The 13,710-nt window shown below is 28.5% G+C and overlaps 1 protein-coding gene across 1 annotated transcript in view; it reads left to right on the forward strand.

The window, feature by feature from the left end:
• LOC126891572 (uncharacterized) overlaps positions 1-12,560 on the forward strand; it is a 53,671-nt gene extending 41,111 nt beyond the window's left edge. Inside the window, exon 2 of the mRNA XM_050660747.1 lies at positions 12,417-12,560. Within this exon, the coding sequence (XP_050516704.1) occupies positions 12,417-12,560 (144 nt within the window). The remainder of the gene's footprint in view (positions 1-12,416) is intronic.
• Positions 12,561-13,710: the final 1,150 nt, after the last annotated feature.

The raw sequence follows: 13,710 nt of genomic DNA on the forward strand, positions 1-13,710 counted from the left end.
TAAATGTATTCAGTTGATAGGTGACATTATTCTGCTCTAACGGCAGCAACCTCCCAAGCCTAACTAACTAATTCGACTGACCCACTAATCACTCAAATCTGATCGTGTTCCCATATTTATCAAATACTTCGTTTTGTAAATATGTTTGTATATATTCTCGTTAGTGTGTCAAAATGAATAATCACAACCTTGTTGAGTAAGCAAAACGTGGACTTTAACTAAGGTGTTCTACTTTGCAATTATTATAATAAATATGCGTAATATTTATTGTTTTATAAATAAATATCTAACGAATACTTTAAGGTAATTTAAGGATTTCTAAAATATCTAAATAATGAGATAAAACCCATTATACCAAGTTACGCAGACATACTGTATAAGAGCTAAAAAAATTTTTTGCTGAACATTTATTATTGTTAAAGTTTATTATTAAATGTATTTTAGGTAAGTTTTACAGAAAAAAGTTTTGATCACCTTATATAAACATTTTTTTAGCTGGTAATTTTCGATTTTTGTATTACATTTTTGTTATCTTTCTTAATTTTCTCAAAAAGAAATAGTCTATTTCATTTTTAAAGTAAAATAATTTAGTGCATTTTAAAGACGACATCCTAAACTTTAAAAAGCACTTATAAAACTGTAATAGATCTGTTCAAACTTGAGTAATACCGTCTTAAAATGGTGGTAATTCTATAAAACTATGAAGATTTTTTAAGACCTCATATCATTGGAATTAAATTTTTGAGATTTTTTTTTTTTGAATGAAACATCATTTATTACGATGCTTGAAAGGTAAGTTGTGCAAAATTGAGGGTTTTATAAGAAATATTGTATTAGTTACACATTTTGAAATCATTTTTAAACAAAATTGATGTAAGGCATACTTTCCGCCCCCACCGTACTTATGCCCATATACTTTATTTCTTTTTATTATAACCATAAGATAACTTAGTTATTCTTCTGTTAGATTCAATTTATAAAATTTCATTTGATCCATTAGTTAAAAAATTACATTAAAATAACTCAACCGTACGCTAGTTTACAGTGCGCTAATGTTTGCGAGAAGGGTAACTTTAACGTTATAAATAAAAAAGTATAGAAGATACAGATTTAATTTTAGGAAATTCTTTATATAAGGTTTTTTGTAAAATTTTCTGAATTTTTCAATGGTCAAGTCAATTTGGTTCTAAAATTTATATTTTCGGAGTTATTTAAAAAAACATCAAATTTCGTAGTTCATTTGTTTAATAAAAAATGAAGCACCACTTTCGAGTAGGACCTTTTGATATGTTGTTTATTAAACATTTCTTAATAATATTACAAAAAGTTCTATCTTGTTTGATTTTTTCCGAAGTGAAAATCTATATGCACCGTTATAGTATGACCGTTAGTAAATAGTTAGTATTTCTAGACACCTTCTGACTATTGTGTCTATTAAATTTTTTCTGTTATTTTTTTTGCCAACATATAATAATTATCAATTTTTCTTGTCTACATTTAACTTCTATTTTGTTAATTTTTAAAGTAATTGTATCTATTAATAAAAATGACCCTTAAACCGCAAACCTTAACCGTGTAGTGTTATTTTGATCGTTACTGATTAATCTCTTTATAATTTTTCATTATATCCAGTACCACCGGTCTATGTTACATAACTTAAAGGCGTCAGAGAAGAAACACTCGTATTAAATTTCTTATTAACAAAAAATAATTATCAAGATTGTAGGTACCTATGAAGTTTCTGCTTATAAATCAGATGTGATACCATAAAAAGATAAAAATCTCATATATCAAATAGGTTAATGGAGTTTTTCTGAGAAGGCGACCAATAGACCGACACTATATAGGTACATAATATGTTGTTCGATTGATGCTTCCACTAATTATGGAATACAAAAGTAAGCCATAAAAATGCTGAAGTTCTTAAATTCTTAATGTAAATGTATATTTTGAGATATGTCTTTTAAATTATGTAGAGTTGCGAAAGAATATACAATGAAGGACAGTTATCGATAACTAACTGTATTTTTCAGTACATTTTTATTAAGGGCACCCAAAGTCCCATTTAACGACAATGTTAACATTATGTCATATAGCTCTGTAACCAAAGCACTTAGAGACCTAATTTTTCTTTTATTTTGAAACTACATGTATTGTTTAGTCCCGTGTAGATTTTTGTAAAGTTAGAGTGAAAGAAACATTTAATTTAAAAAAATTTAAAATACTCTTACAAAAAAACCCAAAAAAGTTAAGATTTTATTTTTTATTTTACTTGTTTTTGTAGATTTTTCAATAAAAATTTACGCGGGACTAGATATTATCTACCTACAATTACTGTAAAAATTTGGAACTTTTATCATCTCAGGAAACAAAGATATCTGACATCAAAAGTTAAAAACCTAGTATTCGGGAAATCGCAGAAACATAAAACACTCTAAAAGCTCCCGGTACACGGTAAGTTGAGTGCAGACGTTCAGAAAACAAATAGTTTGGTAACCATGGATATTTTCTACTATAATGTGTTATATATCGTTGGAAAGAGAAGATTTCAGAGAATAATTTTCAATCATAACCCAAAAAAGTTAAAAAGTTAAATTTTCGGACTTTGGGTGCCCTTAAACGCTTTTCTTTACTTCAATAGTTTGCATCAAATATTTAGACGTTAATTTGACTGACTCTTCTTCAATGCAAATGAATGAAAATTTTGCAGACATAATATGCATTCGCGGGAACAATACAGAAATAGTCAATAAAAAAAATTTATGTTTATTAATTTGTTTAAATAAAAAAAATGATTTTAAGAGAAAATGCTTAAATTCTCTTGTTTTTTACAATGTAGAAACTTGAAGCTTTTACGGATTGTAGCTAATGATATGAACTATACATAATTTCACTTTTTACGTTAATTGTTTACGTTATGCTTCATAAAATAAACAATACAATTTCAAATTTTGAACAGTCATATATTTGTTTATATTATATAATTCGGCGTTTATTCGTGTCAAATTTCAATACGATACGAAACAAAACTTCAACCAAAATTCGAATTCAAAAAATTCGTGTTTTATTGTAGTCTTGGAAAAACCACCGGTAGAGACGTTTTGTGCTACAGACATTAGAATTCATTTTGTCGTATTAATTAATTAAACCCTTTTCTTTAGTTCAATCGATTGGGTCAAATCTTTGGACGTTAATTTGACTGCCTTTTCTTCAATGCACATGACTAAAAATTTGCAGACATATGCATTCGCGGGAACAATACACGAATAGTCAATAAAATTTTTTTTGTTTATCAATTGTTTAGATAAAAAAAAACGATTTTAACGGAAAATGCTTAAATTCTCTTGTTTTTTACAATGAAGAAACTTGAAACTTTTACAGATTATAGCTAATTATATGAACTATACATAATTTTACTTTTTGCCTTAATTGTTTACGTTATGCTTCATAAATAAACAATAAAGTTTAAAAATTTTTGCCGATTCCGACTACTTTTCATGTTTGTTCATCATATGTTTTATACATATTTTAATAAACAGGACGATATATTTTAATGTTTGAAAAGTGTAAGACTAAAAATAAAAAATAAAAAAAATATGAAAAAAATATGAAAGAAACGCTTTTTTTTTAGTTACGAGTGACTAAAATTAAACATATTATAAAAAAATCAACTAAAAAGCCAAAAATAAAAAAATTGAAAAAATCTAACACATTCGTTAAGGAAAAGCGTGATGCGAAAACCATTTATTCGATGAAGACGCGCCACGCTTTTCTTTGACGAATGTGTTAGATTTTTTTAATTTTTTTTTATTTATGGCTTTTTGGTTGATTTTTTTATAATATGTTTAATTTTAATCACTCGTAACTAAAGAAAAGCGTTTCTTAAAAATATTTTTTCATATTTTTTTTATTTAATTTAGCATCTGAAAAGCAACATTCTTTGTTTTGTCACTTGTATACATTACTAATTTGAAAAAATATTTAATCTATTTGTAGTTTAATTATAATTACTTATACATTAGATTTAAATTTAAATAAACAAAAATTGCGCCCAACAGTTCGAACATTGCAAGATCTAAGACAGGTGAATTACTTATTACAACAGATGACCAACTAGAGAGATGGAAAGAGAATTTTATGAATATATGTGCGAAAAGCTCAACAAGAATTATTCAACATGCTCAGCCCTGTTTGGAAATCTCGCCAATATACTACAAAGAGAAAGATCCGAATATTCCAATCAAATGTCATGCCAGATCCATTCTTCATAAATATGTGAAACTTGGAAAATGACAAAAATATTTATGTACACATAAACTGCAGGTCTTTGTTCGAAAATGCCTACGAATAATTGTTTGCATTGTCTGGCCTAACATTATCAGAAAAGCAGATCTGGTACACGTGACCGAACAAAAGAGGATAGAATATAAAGGATAGTAAATTCAGAAAGTGGGGTTGGATCGGTTATACAAAGAGTGAATCCCTAAATAAAAAGAAAAAGAGGAGAAGCAAAGCAAAAACTTGGAGAAGATTATCACGGATGTTTTCCCTGTAACTCTTCAATATTTACACATAACTAGCTTAATTTTTTGACGTTTCTTTAATTTCTTTCTTTCTTTTCGTTTTGGACTTTCCTAACAATGAACGTTAACCACATGCCTTAGCAATCTGGAATACACCGACGATATATGCCTATTAGGTCAAAGGTTCCAAGATGTGGCTGACCAATTGGAAACACTTTACACTGAATCCAATAAAATAGGTTTGAAAATAAAAAAGGCCAGAAACTGAAGCTATTCACCTCCCATTTTTTACAGAATGGATCGATTTGCTTAAAAATTTGAGAATGAGTAGTGGATAGTCCAAGGATCAAAATCTATATGATTCCGAAAGACGATTTTACCATGGGGGTGGTTGCCACCCCATCTCGGGGGTGAAAATTTTTTGATATATTTTGACCACAAAGTTGATTAAAACATTCATTCTAAGAAAAAAATGTTCTATAAATATTTTTGATAAAATTAATAGTTTTCGATTTATTCACGATCGAAAGTGTTAGTTTTGTATAGAAAAAGATATACTCATATATTTTTTAGATAGTTTTTAGTTTTTAGATATACTCATTTACGATTCACTCAATTTTTGCCGTAGAAAAATTTTTTTTAAACCAAGTTCTTGGGAATTAAATAGCGTACATTTTTATATTAAAACATTTTTTATATCTCTGATGCTAATCTTTCTATTCTGACGAAAATGGCATTTTTTACCAAACTACAAACATTTGTTATTCGCTTTTAACTCCAGTTTTTTAAAAACTAATCATTCTAAGCCAGTTAAACTTCTAGAATCTATAAACAATACATAAATAAATAAGAATGAATAAGGCGAATGACTAAAAACACCGCTAACTTACATTATTATGCTTCCAATTGGATTTCTCCTTTTTTTAAATATATTGATTTTTTTAACGTCACTTTTTTATTATTTATCTAAGAAGGTTTGGTAAAAAATAATTTTGTAGGTTTTTACAATATCTATAAGTCTATTAATATGAAACCTTTTTAAAATCCTCAGTCGCAAAAAGCGGTGACTTTGAAAGAGTTGGTAAAGTTGGTTTTTGCATATTATTACAAGTTTTTTTTTGTCAATAGCTCACTCAATTCTTGCCGTAAAAAAAATATTTGCAAACCGTATTCTTGAGAAATAAATAGGCTACAATTTCATATTTCAACATTTTTTCGTATCTCTGATGCTAATTTTTCTATTTTGAAGAAAATGTCATTTTTTACCAAACTACAAAAATTTGTTATTCGTTTTTAACTCCAGTTTTTTAAAAACTAATCACTCCAAGCCAGTCAAATTTCTAGAATCTATAAACAATATATAAATAAATAAGAATGAATAAGGCCAATGACTAAAAACACCGCTAACTTACACTATTATGCTTCCAATTGGATTTCTCCTTTTTTTTTTCAAAAAAAAATATATTGGTTTTTTAAACGTAACTTTTTTATTATTTATCTAAGAAAGTTTGGTAAAAATTAATTTTGTAGGTTTTTACAATATCTATAAGTCTATTAATATGAAATCTTTTTAAAATCCTTAGTCGCAAAAAGCGCTGACTTTGAAAGCGTTGGTAAAGGTGGTTTTTGCATATTATTCAAGATTTGTTTGTCAATAGCTCACTCAATTTTTGCCGTAGAAAAAATGTTTGCAAACCACATTCTTGAGAATTAAATAGGCTGCAATTTCATATTTCAACATTTTTTTGTATCTCTGATGCTAATCTTTCTATTCTGAAGAAAATGGCATTTTTTACCACACTAGAAAAATCGTTATTCGTTTTTGACTCCAGTTTTTTTAAAGCTTTAATCATTCTCAGCCGGTCAAACTTCTAGAACCTATTGATAATACATAAATAAAAAACAGCAAATAAGATCAATGACTAATTTTATATGGGGTGGTGATTAGGGTGTTGCTTGCCATCACTATTTCGCTGAAAAAAATAGGGAGTGACATTCTTTTCATTATAAGTCACTTAATTTTTGAGCTAAAGACTTTTTTTTTATTTCTGGAGATAGATATTTTTAAGTACTTTAAATTAGTTTGAACAAGTTATAATCGAGAGATGCATAGTTTTCCCGTCTTTTGACTTTGAAACTACAATATTTAGCATTTGACAAAGAAGAGCCAACATATAATAAAGTATAGCTCGATTACTATTGGTCTTAAAGAAAATTTATAAAAATGGTTTTGTTTATTTTTTCAAAAGGTACATTTTTGTTAAGTAAAGATGTTTTGATAAAACGAAAACTTTTGGAGTTATTACCAGAAAATTTATTAAAAACATTGATTTTTACGATATAAAACTAACACTTTCGATAGCGAATAAATCGAAAACTATCAATTTTATCAAAAAAATGTATAGCACGTTTTTTCTTAGAATGAACGTTTTTACCAACTTTTGCGATTAAAATATAATAAAAAATTTCCACCCCCGAGATGGGGTGGCAACCCCCATGATAAAAGCGCCTTTCGGCATGATATAGATTTTGATCCTTGGACTATCCACTACATGTTCTCAAATTTTCAAGCAAATAGATATATTCTGTAAAAATTGCGAGGTTTTGTCCTATTTTAAGCTTCATTACTTGGACTAAAATTAGTAAACCAAATCCATGAGAATAAATGCAATTAACAAAGCGTTATTTAGTAACGACAACGTGCAGATTAAAAATGTGGAAAACTGTACGTATCTTGGAAGTGTCATAAACAGAAAACGGAGGTATAATACAGAAGACGACATTCGTATTAGGATACGAAATGCTCAGCAAGCATTCAGCATGCTCAAACTTGTTTGGAGGTCTGGCGAATATACTGTTCCGATGGTGGGTGTGTTGACGGAATCAATTAAAAATAAGTGTAAACACCGAAAAATAAAACATTTGTTTGTGTCGGTAAAATAGCGTGAATATTTCTCGAAAGAAGTTTTTATTGTTTGGCCCAGCGACCGACGGATGCGCTGGGGGGAGGGGGGTGCGTGAACCGACACGTGGTTGCAGATTAAACAAGCTGAAAATGCGAGCATTATCGTAACGAAAATTTTGTTTATTTACGTACCTATTTAAATTTAAAATATGGAAAATTGCTATTATTAAATGTTGTTTAGAATTAAAAATTATGTTTTAATGTTCAATTATATCATTCTAATTTAATTGTTGTGAAAAATAAAGGTATTTTACTGTTGATCGAAATTCATATTTGATATATAATGCTTGCATCTTAAATCTTAGACCATGAAGAGCTTTTTATAAAGAATAACTTTTCTTCGTCAAATTAAAAATAAAATAGTTAGTTATAAAAATGAAAATGATGCTGGTATCCACAATTTGAGAAAAATCTTCAAATATTTTTTTCCATTAGAAGGATGTAATGGCATATATCAGAACATAATTTTTTATTCCAAACAACATTTCATAATAACAATTTTCATAGTCTGGCAGATTATCGGAGCATAGGCCATTGTTGAGAAAAGTTATTTACCAGCAATTTTATTGCTGGAATCGAATCTTATGATTGTATAATATCAATTATATAGGTATGCAAAGTCCGCAGATAGTGTGCTGCTTTTTTTATAAATAAAATGATGCCTGAAAATCGTTTTTTTTTCAATTTTTGCCCTATAACTCAAGAGATTTTAACTTTACACCAAAAACACTCAAATAAAAATTCACCGTAATTAAATTCTGCATAGAGACGTGTTTTCCCTATTGGCTTTGACGAAAATTTTCCCCGGAAAATGCGGGTTTTTCCAACAAAATCTTTTATTTTGAATTATAATTTTAGATAAGGAATTGTTTATCAATAAATAAATAGCTTGGTATGGTATGTTTAACAGTAAATGGTTGAGTTCAATTAGTTACCACTATAAACATCCTTGATTAACCTGGTGGGTCTTAACAATAGGCCAGGTCAGATAAATTTAATAATATTTACGACCGCACTAATTGAACTCAACCATTTACTGTTGAGCAAACCATAATATCAAATCCCTTTCCGTATAGATTATAATTCCAGAAGCCCATAGAAATAAATGAAAAGTTTAGCAACAATTGAATTGTTAATTAAAAATTTATGGTCGCTATAATAACCACAATAATTATGATACATAAGAATAACTACGATTTTTGTATAAAAAGACACTGTACCTATCTAGTGTACGTTACAGAATTGAAATTGGATCATTTAGGCGGCCTCAGGAATATTTTAAAATTATAAACAATTTTTTGGCTTATACAGAAATAGAATTTCTCGGGAAATATTAAATTAAATTAAATGATGAAAACTGTATTGGAAAAAAAGCGGCAGGAGGCTTCTTTTAAAAGAAAAACCTTGAATTGTGATTAGTGGTTCCTGAGATATAACCGGTCAAATTTGACGAAAATTTAGGCCAAAGATATAAACAATAGGATCATAATTTTCGAACCATCACCTTTTTATTTCGGTCCTCTTTATCAACACCAATTTTCATATCTTCAAGATACTCATAACATATATTATTATAATAAAAACTATCGATATTACGAGTGAAAATTGCCAAAAATAGCAAAATTCCAATCAAAAATTAGGTTGGAGAAAATGTAATCTCAAAGTTCAAAATCCTTATACGTTAAAAAAATGCATTTTCGCGGCTTCCCATAGAGCAATTTTCGTCATTCTTTTTTTGTTCCCAAGTAACTCGAGTAGAGCCATATAACTAACGCATTATTAAATGTCAAATTTGCTTTTGTTTTGTTATAATAAATTAATTTATTAATTATAACAAAAATTTTTAATTTGTTTAAATAAAGATTGTATACAGCTTTTAAATGAGAATATTTGTGTTGTTAACGTTAAACGTACACTTGTAGTAAGGTTATCTGAAAAAAGTCTAAAACTGGAAAGAGATTACATTTTCTCCAACATAATTTTTGATTGGAATTTTGTTATTATAATAATATATGTTATGAGTATTTCGAAGATATGAAAATTGGTGTGGAGAAAGAGGACCGAAATGAAAAGGTGATGGTTTGAAAATTATGATCCTGTTGTGGTTGTATCTCAGGAACCACTCATCACAATTAAACGTTTTTTCTTTTAAAAGAAGCGTCGTGCCGTTTTTTTTTCAGTGCCAGTGATTTAATTTAATTTAATAGTTCCCTAGATATTCTATTTTTTTATAAGCCAAAAAATTGCTTATAATTTTAAAATATTCCTGAGGCCGCTTAAATAGTTCAATTTTAATTATGTAAAATACATTATATAGGTACAATGTCTTTTTATACCAAAATTATAGTTATTCTTAAGTATCAAAATTTTTAATTAAATTTACCGTAAATTTTTAATTAACAATTCAATTGTTGCTAAACTTTTCATTCAATTTCCATCGGCTTCTAGAATTGTAATCTATACGAAAAGACTTTTTATACTACCAAGTTATTTAATTATTGATGAACAATTACTTATCTAAAATTTTAATTGAAAATTAAAGATTTTGTTGGAAAAACCCGCATTTTCCGGGTACAATTTACGTCAAAATCAATCGGGAAAAGCACGTCTATATGCATAATTTAATACGCACATTATAATACGCGTATATAGCGCACTATTTCGAGCTTTTCGGCGACTAAACAATTATTTTGTTATTAACAAAACAAGAACATATTTTGAGTAATCGCGACTAGTCGCATTCGATTCAGCGACCCAATATACACCAGAGAAAACCACTATTAGTGGAGTCACTGAAGGTTTTCACCCCCGATTTCGTTGAAACTTTCACCAATTTTCATGAAAATTGGTGAGTAGTTAGAAGACACTTCAAGAAACAAAGGTGACCTGATGCCAACTTGCGCTTTTACCCTGGGGGTGGATGTCACCCCTTCTCGGGAGTGAAATTTTTTTTATTAAAAATAATACCAGAAATCGATATAGGAGCAATTTTTAAGCATAATTTGTTATATAAAGTTATCAACATAAATCAATAGTTTTTGAGTTATTAAATATCAAAAATTTTATTTTTTCTTACAAAAAATGAATGTTTTAAAGCTGTTTTTCACGTATTATTTAAAAACTATAAGCTTTGTAAAAAAGTTATTATTACCAAAATTAAAGATAATAAAAAATTTAATACACTCTTTCCTTAAAGAACTAAACTTATGTTATTTCAAAGTAAGTTTTCAAAGTAAGTGGGTAATTGAATGAATATTTTTTTCAACGAGTACTCAAATCTAAGTATTCAAGCTTACATAACGGGAAAACGATGCATTTTATAGAATTTACTTGTTAAACACTTGTCAAAGTACTTCGGAATACCTATCAAATTAGCTCCAGTAGAAGTTAAGAGCATCAAAATTAAGCAAGTTATGATGAAAATAAGAGAACCCTTTAGAACTTTTTAGGAAAAAGTTAAAAATAAAACATACGTCATTTCCATAAAAATTAAAATTTTTAGTAATCCTCGCAGAAATTTCTTTAAGTTAACACAGTTAATGATTTTCAACAATTTTGACCGGTTTCGAATGCATATTTTTGAAAAAAAGATATAATTTAAAAAAATCAGAATTTTTAAAATTATCGTACTTTTTATTTTCTTTTGATAATAACTCCAAAAATACTCAATATACGTAAAAAATGATAACTAAATTTTGGTTTTTTCTATTCCAAATACTTTTCCCATTTTACTAATTCCGTAGAGTAAAAAATAACCGAGATAGAAACGTTTAAAATTTCAATTTTGCTGCGGGAACCATGTAACCGGGGCCATTTAACCTTTTATTTTTTAAAAAGTAAGAGGGTTAAAAGACTAATTTTGACGTTTTTTAAGAGCTATTGGAATCAACTTTTAACTAGTTTTTAGACGAACCTTATATCTTAAAAACTGACCGAGTTATTTACAAAAAAAGAACAATAACATTTTTTGGAAATATTTTTAAAAGATAAATTTTGAAACATTGTTAGTGCATAAATTTTAAAGCTCTCAACTTGTTCGAGGGCTATTTCTAAAAACTTTAACAAATGTTTAATAAGTTTATGTTATAAAATGCATCATTGTCCCGGTATTTAAGCTTGAATACTTAGATTTGGGTACTCGATGAAAGAAATATACATTCAATTACCTATAACTCACTTTTACTTAAAGTTTAAAGGTTTTTCTAGTAAGGAGTGTATTTGATTTTTTATTGGCCTCAATTTTGATAATTGTAACTTTTTTGTAAAAACTTATAGTTTTTGAGTTATTTATAAAAAATCGGTTAAAACATGCATTTTTCTCACGAAAAATTAAAATTTTTGATCTTTAATAACTCAAAAAGTTTTGATTTATTTTAATAACTTTATATTACAAATGTTGCTTATAATTTGTCCCTCTATCGAATTGTGGGGTTATTTTTAATAAAATAATTTTCACCCTTGAGGAGGGGTGGCATCCACCCCCAGGGTAAAAGCGCAAGTTGGCACCATGTCACCTTTGTTCCTTGAGATATCCTCTAACCACTCACCAATTTTCATGCAAATCTATGGAGGTTCAATGAAATCGGAGGTAATAGCTCATGTCCACTTTCAGTGACTGCACTATATCAATTTATTTACAGGGCTTCTAATAATTCCTGAAAAATCCCTAATTTTACCATAATTTGTTAAAATCTATAATACTACCATCAAATCACGGCGAGCTAGAATTTCAGAATTTCCCACGGGACCCCCTCTATGTTGCGACTAGACTATAACTAAATATTTCTTAAACAACTGCCGATGCCGATACTAATGTTATCCCTAAAACCGTAATTCAAATCATTTATCATTTATAAATATTATATTATAAATTAGAAATTTTATTGTAATGTTTTCTACAACGTTAAGTGTATTAAAAAATATATTAGGGATCTCAACCCGAAAAAGCCAAATTATATGTACCTGAAACTTGCCCAATAAACGGGCATATTTTAAAACAGGTCAATAAATTTAAGTTCCTGGGATCTTGGATCGATAACAGCCTAAATCCGAATCTAGAAATAAGATTTTGAATAGAATGCCATAAAATCTTCCGAAAAAATCAAAAGAACGCTATTTGATTCTCGAACAAAACTCGAAATTCGACTACGTTTATCAAAATGCTACGTTTCGTGACTGGAGATCTTTTCAACACAGAGAAAGTTAGAAAAAAATTTAGAACAAGAAAACAACTCCAGCCTTAAGTTTCTAAACATAACTTTCAAACTTTTTAACCACTTAAATATGTAAGAAAAATCATTCTGTAAACAGTAAATATTTTTATTACGTCACTTCAGCCGAAAAGTATTAGATGCAAACATTATCGTAAGTTTCCTCAACTCATCGTAAATTCAAATACATCCCCTATTGTTTACGCCAGCTAAAACAACCTAGTCAACAACTTGAGACCTCTTAGGATTTGTAAGCCCTGAATCAAACCACCACCGGGATTAGCAACAAACCTTTATCCCATGTATAAAGGTTCTTCCTTGCCAACTACTTGTTTTCCGTAATGATTTACCTTAGCTGCTCCAGCTTGCTAAAATTGACAGCTTATTAGGAAGATTGTGTTGCACTTTAATTAAAGTAGATCAAGGACTAATCTTTCACTCATACTATAAAATATAACAGGTAAGTAGTGACAGCACTTCTAAACATATTATTTATTTACCTGAATAGTTTGATACACAATGTATTACTAAATAAACATCAGTACACTTGAATATTTTATGATTATTCTTTTTTTCTACGACCGTTTAATAATATGCTTATTATTCGCTGTTTTTTAGGTATATTTAAAAGACCCTAATTAGGATCACATTAACAAAACGTTTTTGAATTAAAAAACCCATCATCAGTGTTAAAAACCAATAGCATGCGTGCGTGAGCCACTAAAATGTTAGTAGTCCAAGTAGTGAAGCTTAAAATGGGGCAATTTTTACAGAATGGATTGATTTGCTTGAAAATTTGAGAATAAGTAATGGATCGGCCAAGTATCAAAATCTATATGATACTGAAAGGCGCTCTTACCATGGGGGTGGTTGCCACCCCATCCCGGGGGTGGAAATTTTTTATTATATTTTGGCCGCAAAGATTGGTAAAAACGTTGATTCTAAGGAAAAAACGTTCTATACATTTTTTTTGATAGAATTAACAGTTTTCGATTTATTGGCTATCGAAAGT

The sequence above is a fragment of the Diabrotica virgifera genome, chromosome 9, assembly GCF_917563875.1.
Source record: "Diabrotica virgifera virgifera chromosome 9, PGI_DIABVI_V3a".
Lineage (NCBI taxonomy): Eukaryota > Metazoa > Arthropoda > Insecta > Coleoptera > Chrysomelidae > Diabrotica > Diabrotica virgifera.